At 44.8% G+C, this 21,906-nt stretch overlaps 1 protein-coding gene across 2 annotated transcripts in view; it reads right to left on the reverse strand.

The window, feature by feature from the left end:
- Positions 1-21,369, reverse strand: part of SEMA6A (semaphorin 6A) — a 57,669-nt gene extending 36,300 nt beyond the window's left edge. For both annotated transcript variants that reach the window (XM_028092651.2, XM_028092650.2), the window contains exons 1-9: positions 21,254-21,369; positions 18,917-19,034; positions 15,159-15,219; positions 14,112-14,174; positions 13,314-13,415; positions 7,706-7,796; positions 4,605-4,724; positions 3,620-3,708; positions 2,540-2,757 (exon numbers count right to left, since the gene is read on the reverse strand). In XM_028092651.2, coding sequence (XP_027948452.1) covers positions 2,540-2,757; positions 3,620-3,708; positions 4,605-4,724; positions 7,706-7,796; positions 13,314-13,415; positions 14,112-14,174; positions 15,159-15,219; positions 18,917-19,034; positions 21,254-21,353 — 962 coding nt within the window. In that variant the 5' untranslated portion in view covers positions 21,354-21,369. The remainder of the gene's footprint in view (positions 1-2,539; positions 2,758-3,619; positions 3,709-4,604; positions 4,725-7,705; positions 7,797-13,313; positions 13,416-14,111; positions 14,175-15,158; positions 15,220-18,916; positions 19,035-21,253) is intronic.
- Between the last annotated feature and the right edge of the window lie 537 nt (positions 21,370-21,906).

Consider the following 21,906-nt stretch of genomic DNA (forward strand, 5'->3'; position numbering starts at 1 on the left):
AGGAGCCTCCGGGCCAAGACATGGGCGCTTTGCAGGGTGGTAACATTACCCAGGGCAGAGAGACTGGTTTAGTCTTGATTTTGCAAACATTGAAAGGATATAGAAATCGCTTCCTAAGTGATTAGGGGAATTTTCTGCCATCTTTAATTTCATAACACAGTTACTGAAGTATTACTAATAAAGCAAGAATTAGGGAGAGGATTAGAAAGCTTGTTTAAAATAAGGTGGCGGGATGAATTTTCAAATATGTAGAATATATATACATTGTGCACAGAATTGGGTAGATATGGCAGTGATCTCCTTCGGTTGTGGAATCTCAGAGCCCTAGCATTACTTATTAATTTTGTAAAACTCTCTTCACAGCTCCCTTTTTAAAAAGTAACAGGTATATGTATTTACTTTAAATATTATGACAAACAGGATCAGTGTTTGAAGTATTTTATGGGGCATCTCATAATAACTAAAGTTACCCTAGAGTTTGATAATCAGTCTTCCCCAGGTTAGAATCACTTGTGAAATCCTTTCGTCTTCCTTCCTTTACTCCCTCCCACCCTTCCCTTCATCTTTCCTTCATTCATCCTTTCTTCCCACCTTCTGTTCCTTCAGTGTATATTTACGGAATCCCTAAACTCCAGCAAATGCTCCATAGTAAAGAACACAGGGCCTCGGCTGATATGCATTGGTGGGACTGGCAGACCTGGCAGAGTAGGGCACCAATGGGCACAGCACACCCGAGAGCTCACGTTTAGCCCCATCCGGTAAGGCCTGTGGAGCTGGAAGAGGAGATAGCCTGACCATGGGGGGACCTGTGTGCTCTACCGAGGAACTTGGGTGTTATCCCCAGGGCAAAGAGGAGCACCTCAAGGGCTTGAAACAGCCCTTCACGACCAAGTTTGCATGTGTGGAGGATGGGGGTGGAGAGGGATGAAACCAGAGACAGACTCTAATTAATAGATGAAAATGGGTATGTGCATTGTTATCATTTTCTGATTTTACTGAACAAATAAGGTTTCTGAGACTGCATAAGCATGTACTAATTGGGGGCTTCCTGGGGACTTTTAAGAAAATACTTTAAAAGGAGTATCTATAATATACAAGAATCTACTCCTGTATTATAATTACACAGTAACTCACCCTCAAAACCCCCCTCCCCAAACAAACTAGAAATGTGCTTTGAAATTCCTCTAGCCCCTGCATTCCCACGTACCAAGACAGATTCTTTTAAACAGTCCTACATACTTGGGTTCCAAAGTATGAACAGTCACAGCCTGGATTTTTGTATTTTTCTATTCTCTAGTCTAAAAATCCCTGCAGATGCTTAGAGCTCACTTAGATGGAACTGAATACTTCTCGTTGCAATATGGATTCATATTTTCATCTGTCTTCGATGGAGAGCTCTTGACTCTTGTCCTCCAGATAACTGAGGAACATGAGCGCGTCCTTTGGCATGTTCTGTTCCAGACTCTCCCTAGTTAGTAAGCATTTCTACGCACTGTGCTCCAGTCTCCTCATGCAGGTGCCTGTCATCTAGATACCCATCAGCTTCTTAAAAGTCTTGATAAAAAGGATGATCCAGACCCTTAATGGGGTGTATCCAGAGGAAGACAGTACAGAACATCCCAAGTTCTCCACAGAAATGAGAATGAAGTTCCTGTTTTTAGGTTTTATGACCATGCCTGGTTATGCTCATTTTCACACAGCAGAGCTAGGACTCTAAGGTTTAAGGTCTGGAAGAACTCATGCCTGCCTTCCTCCTATTTTTTTAATCTCTGCTGCCCCAGGAACAATTTTTAGTTCGTCATTTGATTACTCAAAGACTTAGCTTAAATAAACATGAACCCAGGAATGAACAGGCTGACAGTATTTCTAGGTACATTGTTTCATGACTTGTAAGTCCTCACTCAAGCCCTCGGAGTCAGTGGTCGTTGGGAGTCTAGGTTCCTCGGACAGATAATAACTAGGGTGCCTTAGGTTGGACGCACGATGGACTCGTCGGAATCCTGCACACTCTGTAGCCTTTAAATACATTTTCAGTGTTTTCACTTCAAAAGGTAATCGATCCAGTCATAGAAATATTAAAAGTCACACAGAACGTTAGATGACCTTGAGGAGGAAGGAGGCATGCTCTTGAGTTCTAAGGGTGTCTCTTTCATCTCCTGACTACTGGGACCAGGTGACAGAATTGAGTTTAGTTTCCTCAGGTGTAAAAAGAGGGCAACAGTATTCAGTTTCCAGTACTACTGGAGAGATTTAGAAATAACACGAGATGTGTTTCCACGCCAGGCATATAAATAGATATTGTTATAATTTATCTAATTACTTGCCCTAAAATCCTAATCTAATAATGCTTATAACTGTTAATTTGTTGATGAGAATGGAGTGTTAAGTGCTTTGCAGCTACATATAGCGAGTGGCGCGTTTGGTGTCAGTTGTGAATCTTGCGCATTGGGAGAGACATTCCCCCCCCACCCCCCCACCCCCCGCGAGAAAGGGAAGCCCAGAAGGACCGGTGAGGTCAGCGCTGCTAGGGCACGGTTACCTGTTATAAGGTGTGGAAAAGGTGGCCAGCACAACATCACGGCCATTAATGTGAATCACGTCTGTGACCGCCTGGAGTATGTTAAAATAAAAATGAGAGTCTCCGGGAACCGAGCAGTTGAGGCGAGCCTTCAGGAAGGACGTCCACTGTTTCTCCAGGACTCTTTGAGACCCTCCCATGTCATTCTTACAAACCTGAGCCACTCTCGGGAAGACTACCTGCCGAGGAAAAACACACCAGGAAAATGAAATGCAGTCAACTTGGCGAGATCTTCGTAGAGTTTGCCTTTCTTAGAAAACAGAAAGACAATAACAAGGTGCTTAATTTAATCCCGTGTTTCTAAAATTAGTAGCAAAAAAAAGGGGGGGGGGAAGGAAGACTCATTGGAACAGCATGTTTTGAAAGATAAGGCTGTGGCATTTAGTACAGAGCCATAAATCCTTCAGGGGATCAGCTCCCAGCCAGATAAACTCATTTCCATACAGACTGCTTAGCTTTTTATTTCCTCAAACAAAAGCACGCTTTGTATGCGCCATCTCTGCCATCCTCACTGGCTGCCTCTGGGCCCTGAATCTCATGCTCCGAATTCCGCTAACCCTGTGAGCCACCCTGGCACTGAATTTGTGCCCTCCAGCTTTGTGACCTTGATCTACTCTCTGGTAAAGATAACTGATGTGGACATCCCGTAAGTGTTCTCCTGTTTTTTGCAATAAAGACAATCAAGACTCTCAGTGTGCTTAAGGGTGCTGGGTATTTACTCTCCTTCTGTGGAACAACTCCATTAAAAAGAAAAAAAATGATGAGTATACCTGGAAACCACCTCTCAAGATACTTGAGACTCAGTGTGAAATCAACCAAACATCTGTCGATTACATTTTCAGTAGAAATATTTCAGAGGTTCCCTGTGATCTGGGACTGTTCTGAAAAAGGCTCACAGCGCTCTGAGGCAGGACTGTGTTCACTGCCACCAGTCTTTGGCATAGTCTTCTCGAAATGATGACCTTGGGATTAGATTTCTGGTTCTTCTCTCAAGGTCATTCACAACAACATTGGTCTGAGTGAGACTTCTATCCGCCTTACCTTTCCCATGGTGTTGTACTCCACTGCTATTTCCCTGAAGAAGAAGTAGATGTAGTCTCCATAATCCACTGCTTGGACAAAGTATGGTTCTGTGGGCAAATGGCATTTTAATTGGGGACATGTCACACAGAGTTAAAAGAACTTCAAATCAGTGGCAACCAGAGACATGATATTAATTGAAAGTGTAGGGCCATTAGACATGGGGTTAACACGAACTGTTTCTAATGACCACACATGCAAGTGCTGGTGATTCCAGAAGGCACTCGAGCCTACAAATTCCATCTTTCAGAAGTGGTGGCAATGAACAATGAAGAATAAATGAATTTTCGTATGTCTCTAATTTTATTTTCCACAATGGAATGCCTGTATTGCAGAAGGGATTTTGTACACATCTCCTCGTGAACCCTGACTCATTCACGGTTGTGAATAGCTTTTCTCCTGCTCCCCACCACCTTCCAGTCCCCTGTTCCCTTCCATGAATGAAACGTTCAGTTCTTTTCATGTTAGACTCTGAAACGAGAGCTCGAGGCAGGAAAGATGAATGTACTGTATTCTTTTGTAGTGGCACTGGCCCTTGTGTTAATACTCCAGAAACTCATGGGAAGTGAATTGGGGAGGTAAAGAAATCAGTTGGGGCAAAAGATGCCACTGCCACCTTCCTGTCTGTTAGAAGCCATTACCGGGTGCCTGGGTGGCTCAGTTGGTGAAGCGACTGCCTTCGGCTCAGGTCATGATCCTGGAGTCCCGGGATCGAGTCCCGCATCGGGCTCCCTGCTCAGCGGGGAGTCTGCTTCTCCCTCTGACCCTCTTCCCTCTCGTGCTCTCTCTCTCTCTCAATAAATAAATAAATAAAAATCTTTATAAAATTAAAAAAAAAAAAAAAGCCATTACTAACATGAAACTACGGTCTAGTTTGTCCAGGCTCTAAATCTCCCTCAAGCTACGTATCTCCCCCTCACACCCCTCCTCTTAATTGTTTGTTCACCTTTCAACCATTTGGAATCATGCTTGACGGTCCGTAGGGTCGGGCTGTCTCCAAGACTCCGGTAAATGACTGCATCGATGGCAAGGAAGTCAGTCACTGTGGCTGAGTATAGTTTCCCATCTTAGAAGAAAAAGAAAAGAGGTGAACGGGGTGGGAGCAAGGCAGTGGGCGTCGGGGAGTAATAGAGACATCCCCCGGACTGTTTTCCTACATCAGGCAAATGAGATAGGACAACTGGGAAAAATCCAAGAGTCGCTGGGAAAATACTTGGCCCACATTCCTAACCATTTTAAATTAGGATCTTGAGAGATGAAACATTTTTCATTTTTAAATTGCATGGCAATTTCTAAGCAGCAGCAGCAGCTCAGGGAACAGGGCAAATGAGAAAGGTTGTTTGCTTCATTTGATTAGATGGACCTTGGCTGGAATCTCAAGGCCAGGGCCCCTCGGACACTGCTAATTCCACCACCCCGTGGCAAACTGGATTAGGTGGGGGCCCAGGGAAAGCTGGAAACTGATCACACCACCAGAAATTGTAAGTATGAGAAGTGATGGGAGTCCTTAGCCCTGGCAGGTGAGGGGAGTCAGAGAAAGGGGTTTCAGAAGCAAAATGAAGTTGACTAAATTGCTCCTTTGATCATGAGACTCACTGCTTCTCTTCACTTCAGTCATGAGAGCCACTGAACCCTGCCCGTGCAGCTTCAAGAAGAGATACTTGCTTCAGGATTGCAAAGTCCTAAGCTGAAAACATTCTGACATTGAAGATACTAGAGCAAGGAAAAAAGGGGAAGGGGTGACCCCATTGAGCCTGGCCTTCGTTTGAGATTCATGCCTTTTGGGAGATGCACTTTAGGGTCCATCTAAGGCAGAAGAGCATGAAGAAGGCTGAAGATTAATCCCTAAGTGCTTTTGGCTCTTTTCCTGGATTAATAAACATCCTGTGTACAAATAATCCAGTAGGATCTTCTGGAATAGTAAAATCTATGCAGTATGTGAAACAAACAATAATTACATTCAAAATAAAAAAGTACTTCCTTGGTTTGTTTTTAGTGGATACGTTCATCAGTTTTATGTCCAAGTGGCTTATATACACTACAGAACCATTTCAGCTCTTCTACTGGCAGGATAAGCATCATGGTTTTTTTTTTAGAAAAGTTTATCCCAACAGATCTAAGCAAAGTTCTCAATGTCTCCTTTTGGCCTAAAAATAACTGAAATTTGCTGAGGTTCAAGTTAGAGCTGTCTTGACATCTGCATTATTAACAGCCATCTATCAATAAATGTTGACTGGTTAGATTGGAACCACAGATGGCAAACCTAGCTATTGATAAACACATGTCTACAAAAATCACAGCTTTTCTTAAAGAATCAACCAGAGCCCAGGTCATGCAGTTATGCCAGGTAGTTGGGGGCAGTGGGAGGGCAGCGTGTGTGTGTGTGTGTGTGTGTGTGTGTGTGTGTGTTTTCCATCTGCTTCCCATTACGCTTTTAGTTTTGCATTCAACGTTGGGTATCTCACCAGAACTTTTATTTATAAGACAGAGCACTATTGTGCTACTCTTGCTAAGATGACAACCATTTTAGTTGCAACAAGGATCTTCTATTAATAAGGGCTGAGCTCTTATGAGATTTCAAACTCTCCAAGTATACCTGTCGGGGAAGGAGGAGGGGTATTCAGAGTATTGCCTCACGGGGCTTGCTCGGTGGAGCTCCTGGAAGGTTCCTGGAAGGTTGGTGGCCTGAGCCACTACTCTGACGCCCCCTCTCCCCCCCCCCCGCCTTTAGTTGACAGTTAACTTTTCCACGGTGGCCCACATCCTCCATGGTACCAGCAGGTTCAAGTGTCAGGAAGGTGCTGTAGCATAAGCTACGCACTCAGGTACTCTTTGCTCTGGCCTTGCTACTGCTCGTGCTGACTGACAGGTTTACATGACTGTTTTTTACAAAGCGGAGCATCCTCCTGATACCGCACTCTAATGAGGAACCCTTCTTGGCACAAGCCATTTCTCCACTCTCGGACTGTAGATTGAGGCTCACAAATGCATGGTACTGAGGATGGGGTTCAAGGAGCTAAGCTTGTTTCATAATCAAAACTCTAAAGTTCCTCATCGAGCTGGGATGTGCCAGTTTTGAGCTGTTGTGGTGGAAATTATAGCTAACTGCTTTATTACATGCTATAACAATCACTATTATACCAACACTTCTCCCCACACCCACCTCCACACAGCTGGCAATGAATTCCTAAATAAATTCCTAATTAAAACACACACACACACACACACACACACACACACACACACACACACACACTCACTCACACACACTCACTCATATACACGAGAATCCCAATCTGAAGTTGATGGCTTAGTTGCTGAGCCTTCTATCCTTTGTAGGGGAAGGAAGGGGAGAGGATGAGGAGTATGCGTCACCCTAAGCTGATCCGCATCCCCCCCATCCCCCATTATCTTTCCATCAGAGAGAAGCACGCACCCTTATCAGGTAAATGGTATTTGAGGTGTCTGCTGGAAACTTGTGGGCAGGTGGCCTCCCTGCTTGGAGATCTTCCTGCAGCTTACCTTGTCTCCTCCCTTTCCCCTTCTAGATGTGGACAAGAACACACGTAGCCCTAACTGGAGCTGGCGGCCACCCCGTGTTTGTGAGAGCTGCCCATCCCTCTCCGACAAAGAATTGGAAGAAAGCAGAGAAGTGAAAAGGCCCTGTGTCCCAGATGACGCTACTGAGCCGTTGAATCCTACCAGCCCCAAAGTCGGTCCTACCTTGAATAATCAATCTACACTGGCCATTCGAGGTGGGATCTTTGATTATGTGAACCCAAACATGCCCTAAACAATGTGTTGCACATTTGGTGCGAAGCTGTGATCCCTTTTCTAAGGCAGACAGGCCCGGGGAAGGGTGGTGGAGACTCCTTGTAGGAAGCAGAAGTACAATTTCTATGTGAATTTCAAATGGAAAAGGCATTGTTAATTACGGTATTCACCAGAGAATCAAAGTACAGCTGTGACTCGGCGAATCCTCCAGAGCAGATTCACAGCAGTAGGTGCGAGAGGGCAAATGCAACGGGAAGAAATCAGGTGGTTTACCTGCAAACAGTGCAACGTTGGCGTGTTTGGCATCGTATGGGCATCTGGCCATTCCACTAAATTCATCCCCAAAAGGTTCCAGAGTATCCATCTAAATGAAATAATGGGACTTCATTAGGAACAATAACAACCAACAGTAGTCATAGCAGCTAATATTTATAAAGCACTTAACGTGCGAAGTAATTCATATGCATAGTGCAGAGCATCCTCAAATACCCTCTGAGATACGTCTATTGGTTTCAGATGAGGAAACTGAGCTTTGGAGAGATGAACTCACTTGTCTGAGGTTCTACAGCTAGGAGAGTCTGAGATTCAGTCATGTTTCCTTGACTCTTAACTGTTATAGTAAATAGATTCCCATATCCTTTTGGAACAGCCTAGAAATAAGCGTCTTTTCTTTGGAAAAGGAATTTTTAAGGCAGTCACTGGGAAAACTTCCTCTCTTCCTCCCCCACTGCCTCTGGATTAAATGTTGAGTCATAAACTCTGTAGAGAATGATCTCAGTCTTTGGTTTTTGTTTTGCCTAAGGAGCCCTGCCTTTGTGGGTTAAATCCCAGTAGAAGACACTGGAATTCTTCCTGTGGCTAGCTGGCAGAAGAGTACTGTGTCAGGAGAGGTGCAGAAGCACTGATGCAAGCAGAGCTCAGGTGGCCTTTTGCACCAGCTTCAGAAACCTGTCCCAGCCTCCAATCATGTACATCAGATGGAAAGGTCCAGAAGGTAAGGGGCTCACACAAGTCAAAGGCGGTCAGGAGTGGGGCTGCCATTTGACATCCACATGTGTGCTCACCCCAGGCCTTGTTTCTGCATGCTGGAGGTTATAACTGGTCTGTCAGTGAGGTTTGTTTGGCCATCTTAGTATGGAAAGGAAGAAGGAGGGGAGTGAGAGAGAATGAAAAGAAAGAAGAAAAACTGAGCTCTATTTTAAAATAAGGAGATTGTAAATGAAACCTGATTTCTTATTTTTGAGCAAGTGGAAAAGTCAAGCCTTTTTTTTACCCAAGTGGCAGCAACCAGCTGTAAGCGAACTAATGACCACCCTGCTATTTTCTTCAAACAATCATATGGACTCCAGGACTGAGGCCTCTTTACCCACAAAGTATACGTACACCCTGCTTAGCTTACTCCTGCAGGTTACCCACCTAGCTTCACAGGATTTGTGGGTGTGCTGAAGCCTTGCTAGTGAGGTAAAGCCTCACCAAATTCTGTTTCCCTTTCCTCCACGTCACACTAAACTACATTTCCCACCCTTCCCTGCAGTTAGGTGTGATCCTGGAAGGAGCTCTGACCAACAGAACGGGGGTGGAAAGCCATGTGCCGCCCCTAGGGCTTGCCTCTACAGTGTCCTCCACTCTTGCTCTCTCTCTCTCTACTTCTGCCCCGCTAGATACAAAGGATCTAGTCCAGAATCCCAAGATCCTAGGAGACGGCAGAGGTAGGAGCAGGCTGAAGCCTCCTGCATAACCTAGTGGAGCAGACCCTCTGTCACTGACCTGCACTCAACTGTGATGGGAACAGGAAAGAAACTTCTCTTGGCCAGCCCCTAACATTAGTCAGAGGTTGGCCTACCTTGACCAGTAAATCGTTGGTTTCTGCCTTCTACCATGTGGTCTTTTTCCTTACACCATGGGATCTCCCTAGCATTTACAGCTCAGTACCAGAGTCCATAAAATTATCTCCTCCATGTCATTAATGTTTTTATAACCCTCTGTGGTTCAGTCTTCTTTTTGTAGTTTGAGGGTATCTTGTTTACACCTGGTAGTTGCCTGGTTTGACTGTAGATACAAAACTGGAAGAAGAGAAGCCTGAGACAGCAGTGGTGCCCAGGGAGGATCCACTGAAAGGCACGGAGTGAGGGGCCCTTAAATCAAGGTGTTTGAAGTCGTGCAGGAGGAGCGAGGTGCTTACTGAGTGGCTGGTAGTGTTGTCCAGTCGTGTTTTTTGCCCTCAACCCCCAGGAAACGGTTTCAGGAATATGACAGAACTTCTGTAACTGCTTCGAGATAGCTCCGATTGAAGCCCATCCTATCTGTTCAAACTTTTGAGAATCCCAATAGCATTTTTATTAAAAACATGTATTTTTAGGGGAGAGATGTTCAGGTGAGACATCCTTTAAATGCACACTTCTCCCCTCAGCATACTTTTATGAAAGGTTTTTTGTTTTTTTGTTTTTTTAATATATATTTTATCCCAATAAGAGCATCGTGTTGAATTGTGACAGGCTTTGTGGTCTGTGGGTCTAGCAAGTATCCAGAAGTAATGCTTAATACACAGTGACGCAGTGGAAATGCCTTTACCCCCAGCAGTGCATGCTGTAATCTTGGCAATGGGGAGACAGTATACAAGGGGGATTTATGTTATTAAATATACCTACTTCTAAAAAAAAAAAAAGAACCATAGCTATAGCAAGTCAAAGGCAAGAAGCAGTGAAGTATTAATGTTTCGGTTTGTGATTCTGGAAAGGTCCAGAGACAATGCCATGGTGAAATCCTCTTTCCATGAAGTTGGGACTAATCCTTGTGGTAGTCTCCAAATCTCAGACTTAACAGCAGCCCCTGGAAATTAAATCACCAGAGGGTACAGGTAATTATAGTAAGAACCAGCCTGACTTTTTGCACAAGTTCAAGAGGTTTAGAGAGAGCAGGAGGGAAAAGACATGGAGTGTAGTTTTAGATTTATAGTGGGTGGCCTATGGAATTCTTCCCCAGATAATCTTATTTGGGGCTCTAATCTTTCTATTACATTCAGCTTGCTTCTCTTTTAAAACTGTGTAAATTGGGGCATGGTGCAGAGGTAGAGACCAAAAATTTGTCACTCTCCTGCTTCAGGTTAGTATAATCAACTTGATTCTTCTGCACTAAGAGACTTGGTTTTTTGAGGGGGTGGGGTGGGGGAAGACTGGTCATTGTTTTTGCTTTGAACCTATAGTCCTGATCTGTTCATAAAAAGCACTTAAGAGAGACTGTCCATTCTTCCTGCAGCCAAGTACATTCTGGTCTCACACCATCCACAAAGTCTTGCTCTGCCCCAAGGCTGAAAGCCCACTTCTCTGAGCACTGCCAAGGCAGACAGACAGGACTGTGCGGGAAGAGCATCCCCTGTGTGGTTTCTGAGAGGCCCAGGCTCCTGAACGGGTCTCTGCAGGTGTGGCTAGAACAAGCGAGAGGTGACGGTCTCACCACACAGGTGAGGCGTCCGGGGGAATGGAACACGTGCGGGAAGAATGAGCTAGACCACTCCCCCAGCCTGTGTATCACAGTGCCAAGAAAACCTGTTGTTTGTTATGAAAGATAGCTTTCCAGCTAGGGAATTGGTTGGGAATTGTGAAAAGCATTAATCTTAAAGAGTCCTAAACAATGACAAACAGGGATGGAATATTAAGTAGGAGAATTGGAGTCACGTCAGCTGTTACGCTGTCGCTGGCGAGAGGAAATGTTTGGCCCGACTGCCTGCTATAGACCGAATAGATCCTGTCATTATTAAGAAGTTTGCTATTTTAGGATAGTGTTTTTTACATTAATTTAGATTTTGAAAAGTACTGCATTAAAAATATCACTTACCTTCCCTTGATACTGAATGTTTTTGGTGCGCCCCTTACATTTTGTGCCTGGGGCGCATGCCTCCCTTGCCTCACCCTAACCTGGGCCCTGCTGGGGCCCACTTGTAAGTGTCAAGTAGAAGAGGAGCATGAGGGTAAGACCCCCCCGCCTCTGATGCCAGTGTGAAGGCTGAGGGTCTTTTAAAAACTGTCCGGCGAAAGGTTGGTGAGCCCTCTGGTTTGGCTATCAGCCCATCATTTCTCTTCCCATTCTTCACACGCCAAGGGGGTTCACTTTATGCTGGTGAAACCTTAATGTGCATTTCGCTCCACGGCTCTCCCTAAATCAGGGCTCACCCATCCATCTTGTTAGCTCTGTTTGTTCACATCCCCCAGGCAGTGCCATCCACTGGGCTGGGCGTCCTCACAGAGCGCAGAACTGAAGCCCCACGTTCTCACAGCCGGCCCCCACGAGCCCCAGCGCTCTGCTGCTCTTACTCCCCATCCCCAATGCTGGCAGCTCCATCCATCCCCTTCCCTGAGAGAGCCTAGCAGTCATTCTTAACCCCTCCCTCTCCTTATCCTGGGCTGCATATTGTTTTTTTTTTTTTTAAAGTTTTATTTATTTACTTGACAGAGCAGCAGAGGGAGAGGGAGAAGCAGGCTCCCCGCGGAGCAGGGAGCCCAACGCGGGGCTGGATCCCAGGACCCTGGGATCATGACCTGAGCTGAAGGCAGTCGCTTAACCGCCTGAGCCACCCAGGCGCCCCTGCTTATCAGTTCTTAACTACTACTGGTTTTTCTCTGAATCTGTTCTCTTCCCTTCGTCCCCATCCCCATCACCCCCTACCTCTCCAGTTATTGTCACTTCTCAGTTATTGTCACCTCAGGGTCCAGCACTCAGATCCAAAGGAAGTTTCTCAAGCTCAACAGAATGTTTCTTACTCAGTGCCTTTGTTCATGCCGTTCCCTCTGCCTGCAATACCCTTCTCTCCTCCTTCGGCTAACGTCTACTTCTTTAAAACAAAGGTTAGCCTTCTCACCCACTGTGTACCCCACACAAATGAGCGGAGCACCTGTTGGGAGGGACTGGGTCAGGCCGTGGATAGTCACAGAGCTTGAGGGTGTCTCCCGGACTGGGGGCGTTCATGTTCCCTATGTGAGAACAGCAGCGGGGAGCATCTGAAGAGAGGGGTCATCTACTTCCTTCTGGAAGCCTTCTCTGATTCCTCACGTCTGGCTAAGCTTAGCGCCTTTCTGCTGTACTTCCATAATGCTCTGCATTGAGTCGCCGCGGTAGTGGCCCGTGCAATGATATTTCTCTTCTCCCTGTCTGGCTTCCCTAAGGATGGAGGCCTCCTCTTTGGCCTTACAGCCTCAGTGCCTGACCAAGTGAGAAACACAGTACATGTTTGCGGAAAGAAGGGCTGTGGCAGAAAGAACGGGCAAGGGGGCTGACAGATGTGAAGCCAAGACCTTAGCTCATGGCCACCTCTGCTCCTGCTGCTTCAACAGCACCTCTGTCTGCCGCTCAGAGCCAGCTGGATTTGTTAATCCTCCCTTGCATGGAGGCCCCAGTGGGTAAGGCCACTGTCAGGTAAACTGAGTGCTAAATGGAATTAAATTTCCGCGGTCTTAGAAATATCTCCTGGAAGAAAGTCCACAGTTTCCAGTGGCATGCTTTTGAGATACCTCTTAAAATAGGAATCACTCACAACCTAAGTGTGTTTTTGTGCTGCGAGGAGACGGTGGGGTGGGAGAGAGAAAGAGGAAATCCACACGGTATACATGAAAAAGTCTGTTGGCGTTTTGAACAATGAAGAATAGGGTCTTAGAGAAACTAACTTTGCTGGGTAGGCTCCTTAAAGATGTGTCAGTCAATCCTGCACAAACAGGAAGCTTAGGAGCCTGCTCAGGATCACTCATGTGGAGCAGTACATTAAATCCAATGAGGGAGAGGAACCCAGATGGTGTTGAATTACCCCTCTTAGGCTGCTGCAGGTACAATCACAGTAAATCACGGAATACGTCCAGCCCATGTGGTCCCCAACTGACAAAACTGCATTTACCTTATAGTTTCTGCAAGAAGGGTTGAAGGCGTTAGTTCCACAGACAAACAGAGTATCATCATTTTTCTTTAGAAGGACTTTAATAAAGTTGTGACACTCATCCTGAAAAATAATGCAAACTCTTTTGTATCCAGTCTGTCCAATATGGAAGCGCATCCTTCACCGTCTACCACCATCTGCTGACAGCAAGGTTAAAAAGGAAGGTGGCTGCAGTGTCCCCCCCCCCCCTTAAGAAGTCTAGCTCCTTCTGATGTTTACCAAAAGATGACATTGACGACAATGGCTTTTTTTTTTTTTAACAGTAACTAAAAGCATAGCACAGAGAATGAGCGTGGAAGTGCCAACCTTCCATCTTATTAATTTTAATGCCAGATGTCCCAGGGTCCCTTGATGGGCAAGGCTCCTGGCTGAAGTGTGTTTTTATGCTGTTCTGGGACTAAGGGCCCAAACCCCTGTCTGTCTGCAGCAGCTTTGTTCTGAGCTCTTCTTCAGCCTCCCTGAGGACTCTGGTCTGTGCAGGGGGCTACCGGAGAGTGTGCTCGGAAGAGTCGGGGCGGCCAACTTGGTGTCCATAATCCCCAGTGCCCCTCAATAGTTCATGATGTAGCCCTAGTAGCTGTCGTAATATTTCATCACATTAAAAGCAAACTATTTTTGCAAATTAAAGCCTTCAATAAGTTGATGGAAAAAGCAATTAGGGACTAGGGCGATCCATTCCACATCACGATCTATGGCCGGAGGTAATAGTCAAAAACTTAACGCAAAGTGGCAGCTGCAGGAGAAATGAAAATTGCCTACCTTATGTTTTCCCTTCATTCTGCATGTGTCTACATCGGCCTGTCTCGATTTCCATGTCAGTTTCTGCAGGGATCAAGAAAGAAATCAATTAGAGCCCAGAGGTGGTTGCATTTGATTTTAGAAGTAAGAGTTCCCTTGGGGAGACGGAGGCTGAACATATATTTATTGAAAGCTTTCCGCACCCTTTCTCCATGATTAATTCACCATCACAACAAAAGATCAGAGATGGGAACCATTCATTTAATTTTGAACTCCTATCTATTCATTAAACTACAGAATGATCTTCTTCTCCTTGAGATATAGATGAAGGAGAAAAGGAAAGAAGAACAAACAACAGCGTGGTGATTTCTCATAAAATATCCAAATCAACTTGCTAAATGACGCTCATTTTGATAAACTACACGTCCTTGCCCTTTCCTTTCAGTTGATAAATCACTTTTCATAAAGCGTGCTTTTTTTCCTTAAAATATGGAAGTCATTTACTTAAACATAAAGGGGACATTCACTTTGGGTGGACAAAGATTTAATTCAGGTTCCACTCCACGTAAATTCATGGACTGAAGGGATCGTCTACTTCTGTGGCAGATTTTATTAACTAAAATACCTCCATGTGGAGTTAGAGGGGAAGCTTAGGTTATATTTTATGTCTGTCTGAAGTGGTTAATGATCAGATTGCTGAGCCACAACAGGCAAATCAAACTTAATACTGCAAGACATGGAAACGTAACATTGAAACATTTGTGGGGCAGAATTTTACATATGAAAACTGATATTTTCCTGGACAAACATGGTAGTATTTTATTAAAGGAATTTGGAGATGACCTATAACTCCAAAGTACACAGGCACACATATTTGGTGAATAAACTATGAAGTGGATAGCTGTTTCCAAACAGGGATTCGCCCCAAATTTGTAGGATTGCAAAAAAAATGTTCCAAATCATTCCCAGTTATTAGCCATGTCATCTTAGTGCATTTGAAATACGTATTCCCTTTAAGAAGTATCCTAAAGCCCTTCATTTTAGAAATATGGTTTTAAAACTACTTACTTTGCTACAATAAATTTCTTCTGTGTGTGAGGTGTCCATATCAACAGTATAAATATGGTCCCTGTAAACAATGAGAAATTGATACAGTGTCAAACACAGGAGTCAAGATAGTTAATTTTCTCCTGAATGAGTGTATATCTCATTCAAGGCAGATAAATCCATATCTGCGATACTAGAAAAGAGACATCCGCATGCAAGAAAAAGGGAACAGTTCAGCCTGCAAGACATGTCTCTCGATCACACTCTGCTACTTCTGACAAATCATGGCATCTTGCTGAAAGGGGCACCTTTTTATGAAAACTTTGCTGTTGTGCCACTCATACCAGCACTAGAATCCCTGTATGTACATAGTTCAGGAGAGAGGACTTCGAAAGTTAAATTGATCCAAAAACCAGAACACGGGTAGGTTTCCCCATGCCCTTTCGGTATCTTCAAATCCATGTACCAAACACTTGGTATGCAACAAACCACATTCGTTCATCATGGGGGCTAACAAAAAGCTCATCTCTGGCTGTTTCTCCCTGTACAAAACTTATTTCCAGCCTTCACTTTGATAATGTGATTGACAAGATGGAAGACGATAACAGTGAAATTATTTCCAGAAAGCAGTATTTTCTTCACACAGTGATGGTCAGTTAAGGTCTAAAATGTACTTGAGCTAAAGTTTACATTTCTTGCTTCTGTTCACCTTCCTGTTTTGCTGAGAATTTGGTTGCCTTCACGATCTGCTGCCAATCTCCCCCCACTGGAAGGGAAGAAACAGAATCAGCAGCTCAGGTGTGGGGCTATATTTAAACATCCCCTTCTGTGTGAGCTGAGCACAAGGGCGTTTTTGTCTGGAATTCAGAAGAAAAAGAAAAGAACTCACTCAACTGGGGAGATGGGGGGCTAGCGAGGGAAAGCAAAACAGCTCATTTTCCCTTGAAATAACATTGACTTTTTCTAAAACGCAGGAAGTCCTGGGGTTGGAAAATTACCCACAGCTTTAAACCAGGACCTCAAGGCTCCCATGTAGACTTTCAGGCCCCCTCATTACTTAAGAGAAAGTGGAGGGAGTGGGGAAGAAAAAAGGAAAGGAATGATCTGCTGTCAGGATTCACTTTAATTCTCCCTCCTCCCACCTTCTTTGGAAATCTGCTACTGTTTTAGGCAAAGTACAACAGAGAAAAAGAGAAATAAAAACAGGATTTCTCATGTGAAAATAAAGGTTGGGGGCAAGGCGGTTGGCTTACAAAATTTCCTTGCAACTCTGAGTGTTTGAGTCTCGTGTGTGTGTGTGTGTGTGTGTGTGTGTGTGTGTGTGTGTGTGTGTGTGTGTGTGTGTGTGTGTGTGTGTGTGTGTGTGTGTGTGTGTGTGTGTGTGTGTGTGTGTGTGTGTGTGTGTGTAGGGGTGGGTAGGTGTGTGTGTGTGTGTGTGTGTGTGTGTGCTGAGGGGGGAGAATGGGGAGCCTGGTTTTGTAAATTGCTGAAGTGGGAAGTTCTTGGAACCTCAGTAGGGAGCCACAATCACCCTGCCCTTTAATTTCAAGGCAGTTTTATTGCATTCGTTTATTACTTGTTTGCCTTTATTGGTGGTGCTGTGAGTCAGGCTCATTATTGGGACGGAATTGCCTATTACTTTGGTATCAGGTTTGAGATGACTCTAGGTTTTTCCTTGCTCTCCCTCCCCTGAAAACTTTTAAGTAGGAGCTGAATATATGAATTGTAAATTAACAGCTGATTAATATGCACTGGCAATTCCTCAGAAAGCTCTGGGATTGCCCCTTTCTGGCATGGCCTGTTTATGTTAATTAGCAGTTTAGAGATTAAACAAACAAACAAACAAGAATTTTCAAAATGGATAGTAATAAAGCAGAATTGAAAGGGGTTCCTGCCATCAAGGCTCAGTCAGTCTCTGGGTTCTGGATGGGACTTGGTTTCTGATGGCTGACACCAATTGTCTGGAAGAACTGGGAAGCCTATTTTAAAAATAGGATTCTGTGAATGAAATCTTTTTCAATATCCAAGAGATCACATTGCCCAGCAAACAGAAACCGTGCTTTATGCTAAACCTAAGGCCGGAGTGGACGGTTATTCCCACCTGCCCGTGTGTATATCCCAGGATTCATAAGCTGTACTTAACTGAATTCAGTTATTTGAACACAAACTGACTTAATCCGAGGACTTCCTCTTAACCCCCTCCCCACCCCCCCCCGCCACGCTCCAGTGAGCAAAACTGAATTGTGTTGCTGTGGTTTGAGCCTGGGGGAAGGATTGGGCTTTACATCTCGTGTCACTTGCTGCCCAGGAACCTGGATCTCTCTGGGCAGTGTTGGGAAATTGAAGGGAGAGGAGAGACCCTAAACATGGTGGCGAGGAAGCTCCTTCAGGAATTTTCCCAAGGGTGGGTACTGAAGGCAAGTGGCTGTGTGTAGAGTGGAAACCAACAGGTCAGTGCTGGGGTCTTACAAATTTGACCTTTACCAAAAGGCAAGTCTGTTTTAGAGTTTTAAAACCATGAATGTGTTTCTCTCCTTTTTTCCCTTATATTTCTCCTTTTTGTGGGGTGGGGGTGGGGTTAGGATAACACTGTCTGGGTTTTAACGAGCTGGGATAATGGTCTCTTTTTTTGCTCCTAACTCAGGGCCGCCCTGGACCTGCAGTCCATACCCACACTAAATCATCAGATATGAGGTCCGTTACCCTGTTTTTCCCCCTAGAGACTCAATTGCTGAGTGAATCATCATAGAAGATTCTTGACTCAACCTATTTCTCACAGATCCAGTGTTTAATCATTTGTTTTGACCAGCCTATAGATAATTGACTACAAATGTAATCTTCCAGCCCTGCTACATTTAGGGATCTAAAAATGATATTTAAAAAGAAGCTGATGAGGGTGCCTGGGTGGCTCAGTCAGGTAAGCATCTGCCCTCGGCTCAGGTCATGATCCCAGGGCGCTGGGATCGAGCCCAGCGTTGGGCTCCCTGCTCAGCGGGGAGTCTGCTTCTCTCTCTGCTCCTACCCCTGCTTGTGCTCCATCAAAAAATTTTAAATAAAATCTTAAAAAAAAAAAAAAGAAGGACCTGATATTCTACCAGCGAGGCACCTACTGAGGACCTCAGTGGAACACTTGCTAAGGAATACCCACACTGGCTTTGTTCATGGGCAAAAGCTAGTAGAAAGTTATTGCCAGGACAAATAGTACCATCTCTCCTCCTCAGTAGGCTGCCCAGTACTGGGAGTAAATGCCCAGCTTCTGGAGCAAGGCCACCCCACTTCAAACCCTGCCTTGGTCATTTTGGTCCAGGCATTTCACCTCTCTCTCCCTGGGTTTCTTCCTTAAAGACATGGAGGTAATAGCTCCTTCACTGAACTAGGGTTCTTTTCCAGGATTGAATGAATGAACATTTATAAAAAACTTACACAGCACATACAACTAGTATGTACCATGTACGTATTTGTGAAGTAAAATCGTTGAAAAGGGCTTTGGCATTGCTCCCTGAGACATGTTGTGGGGTACTCGCAGGACACTGTAATGTGGCCCACGGTTTTTGGTTTATGTCGCATAGCTTGTCGTTTGAGAACACCTGAGTGCTTTAGAAGAATGAAGCACTGTTCTTATTGACCTGTTCCTTATCTGTGCTCACAGCCATGCAAGTATCACAGACATAATTTCTGTTTCTTCTTCCCAGTGTGCAGTGATAAGTCAGTTGAGACCCAGGTTGAGATCACGGTGGAAGCCCCCCTCTGAGGGTAGACGTGAGCAAAAGGCGCCTCACCTAGCAGCAATGTAGAGGGTTCTGTTCATGATCACCATCATCTGGATGTCCATCCTGTGCCTCTGCGTGCTGTTCCGTCCTGGCTTGTGGCCCACAAACACCGGGTATTGTTTTGTATCTGTGAAAAGGAGAGATGGGGCAAGAGAGGGAGAGGAAGTCAAGCCAAGAATCGACAAGGCAGAGAGAGGATGGGGGCTGGTCCCAAAAAGAAAGCCGTACTTAAGTCAGTCCATGCCACCGCTCTCCATTTCCAAGGAGTCTGTGATTTTAGGAAGGCCTGTGACAGACAGGGGCTCTGTGAGGACAGTCATGTTACAGTCTCATTTCCAGATGATAATCAGCCTGGACCTCTCTTTCTCCGTGTCACAATTTCTGACTTGTCCCTCTTTTTGCCAGGGGCGGGGGGGGGGGGGTTAAACTTGCAAGTGAACCCTTTACATGAAGGTGCTCTTTTCTTCCAGTTTTCTTTTCATCTTCTTTAGAGTGCTAAGCCTGGGGGGCAGCCTGCCAAAGATCTTGTCTCCGGACAAAACTATTTCAAAGCAGCTTTCCCATCAGTCACCACAAAGGCAATGTGGTCTGGAGGCGAGAACCCTCGTCCAGGAGCCAGAAGAAAAATACAGTCTCCACAGGCGTCCAGTTGGAATAATCTCCTATTGAAGGCAGCCCCGCTAGGTTGGTTGGCATTCTAGGAACTGTGGGAAGTTCACTCTTCAGTTAAGCAATTGGCTAATCTCACAGAAGCGGGGGCTTTGACAGGACAGGGTCAAACGGAGTGTAGCCAGTCGGGTGATCTGGAATTTTCCCTGACTTAGAGAGTCAATGAACATATTTCTGCTTTCCTACAGTTCTCTCTAGCTGAGAGCGGGCAATTTGTAGTAATATCTGACCTTTAGAAATACCTACATTTCAAAAATCTCTCTGCCTTTAAACCTACACTCTCCAGAGCACTGGCAGTCCTCCAAAGAAACTCAGAAGGAAAGAAGGATGGGTCATATTTAAAAATGTTTTTTTTGGGGGGGGGTGGGGTGTAAATAATGACTTGAAACCCATTCACAGATTCCTGCTCAGACCCCTACACTTGAATCCCCTGTAGTATCTGAGCATTACTCACAGTGCGTATCAGGGAGCCTTGGTATATTTGACTCATAGTCAAGCTTGGTACGGGATTATCTTGTGCTTTCGCCTGCACGCTCTGAGATTTCATTTATCCATTCATCAAGGAGCTTGCTAAGACAATTCTTGTCCCTCTAGTGTCAAGGATTGGAGTGTCCATTGACATTTCATTTTCAGCAGCATATATTTGGGCTGGGGACTCTTCTTTACAGAGCACCAGAGATAGAATACCCGTCCCAAATGGGAATTAATCAATGTGTATTAAGATTTGTTACCTTGAGTCAGATGGACCACCACTTTAGTGATTTCGAACTACACAGTTCTTGGGTCTTTGAGTGTGCCCTGACTTTTGTTTGCTCACTGTCTGCTGTGCCAAGTGTTGCCAGCTCACCTTCATGTGAAATTATTTCCCTTTTCAGGGACTGTCCAGCAGAAAGCCACACATTGATGGATCTCCTTAGTGTCCACTGTAGATGCTAAATATTTTCCTTAGGGTTTGTTCAGTTTGTTTTGGGATGGCTACTGGGAAAATGGATATTTGGTTAAAGGGCTCCCTTTCACCCTTACTGTGATAAAATATTTTGTCTTTCGGAGGGAAGGAAAAGAAGCAGTACATGGGCTGTTCGATCCCGCAGACAGGTAGGACTTTCCCTCTTGAGTAGTCAACTGTCTTAATCATGTGGCTTTCTACCCTTTTGACAATGAAGCGGAGGCCAAAAGACAGTTATAGTTAAAATAGGTCCTCTGTGAATTCAGAGTCCAGCAGACTTTTTACTTCTAAGTCTAAAAGAAAAGTTAATTTTTGTCCCTAAGTACTCCAAAACAGTCATCTTCTTTCCCATTCTCATTGTGTAACAATGCCCATGCGTTAACCACATGTGAGAATGTGCACTCCGGGCGATACCCAGATAGTAGAGATATTCTCCCATGGCTGGTTTTTGGGCATGATCGAGGATGGCCTCCTTTTAGTGGCCTGAGACTTCATCAGAGGTACTTGAGGAACGTTTCAGATCCTCACACGCATGTTCACACACACGTGTCGCCACAACAGTATTTAACGGAGTTACAGAACAGCCGTCTCCCCAATTTGATGAGACCCCTCTGTTGTCTACTAACAAGTCTATTTTATTACATTTTAGAAAATGTTGGGTGTTTAGCTGGTTGATGCAGCCTGAGATGCCCACAGAGGGAGAGAATGACAACGTGATTGTGGATACTTACAGTTGCCATGCGAAATACTGATCGGCTCAGAATCTTCTGGGAAACCAGCCCCAGCAAAGTGTAGCAGTGTGAAATATAGCAGCAAGGCTTCTGACCTCATAGTAGTTCAGCGGGGAGACTTTATTTCTCTACTTCACCCTGCCAAAGAGCAAAGAAGGATTTTTTTTTGCAAGTCAGCTTTACTCACCTCCATAAAATGAAATGGCCTTGAAGATAAATTTAAGAGAAAAAGGGTCACTGCTTCATCTCTTTTCCATTGTGAATTCACGGATTATTGTGTTTTACATAAGAAACCTGTATCCATTACCCACCGCACCCTCCTTCCCCGCACATCTGAGCCCTTTTGCAAAGCTGCTCCCAAACACATGACCCCAGAGCTTTATTAGTTCCTCTGTCCTAGCCATTTTAAGGCCATCATAAGTGGCTATTTCACAGTTACGAAACAGCATTCCAAAAAGTGTGGACGACTGAGAAAACATTTTTTTTTCTTTTTCATGTAAATACTTTTCTTCTCAGCAGGTTTACGGCAGCATGCCATCCCTCAGACGTGTTTTGTTTGTCCAGCTCCGGATCTTTCAAAAATTTGAAGTGGTTGCCAATATTGAAAAAAAAAAAAAGGTTTCTAATAAAAATCAGAATATCTGACATATTGA

Source organism: Eumetopias jubatus, unplaced genomic scaffold (assembly GCF_037043125.1).
Source record: "Eumetopias jubatus isolate StellerSeaLion01/CBP00866 unplaced genomic scaffold, mEumJub1_p1.0 scaffold_5, whole genome shotgun sequence".
Taxonomy (NCBI): domain Eukaryota; kingdom Metazoa; phylum Chordata; class Mammalia; order Carnivora; family Otariidae; genus Eumetopias; species Eumetopias jubatus.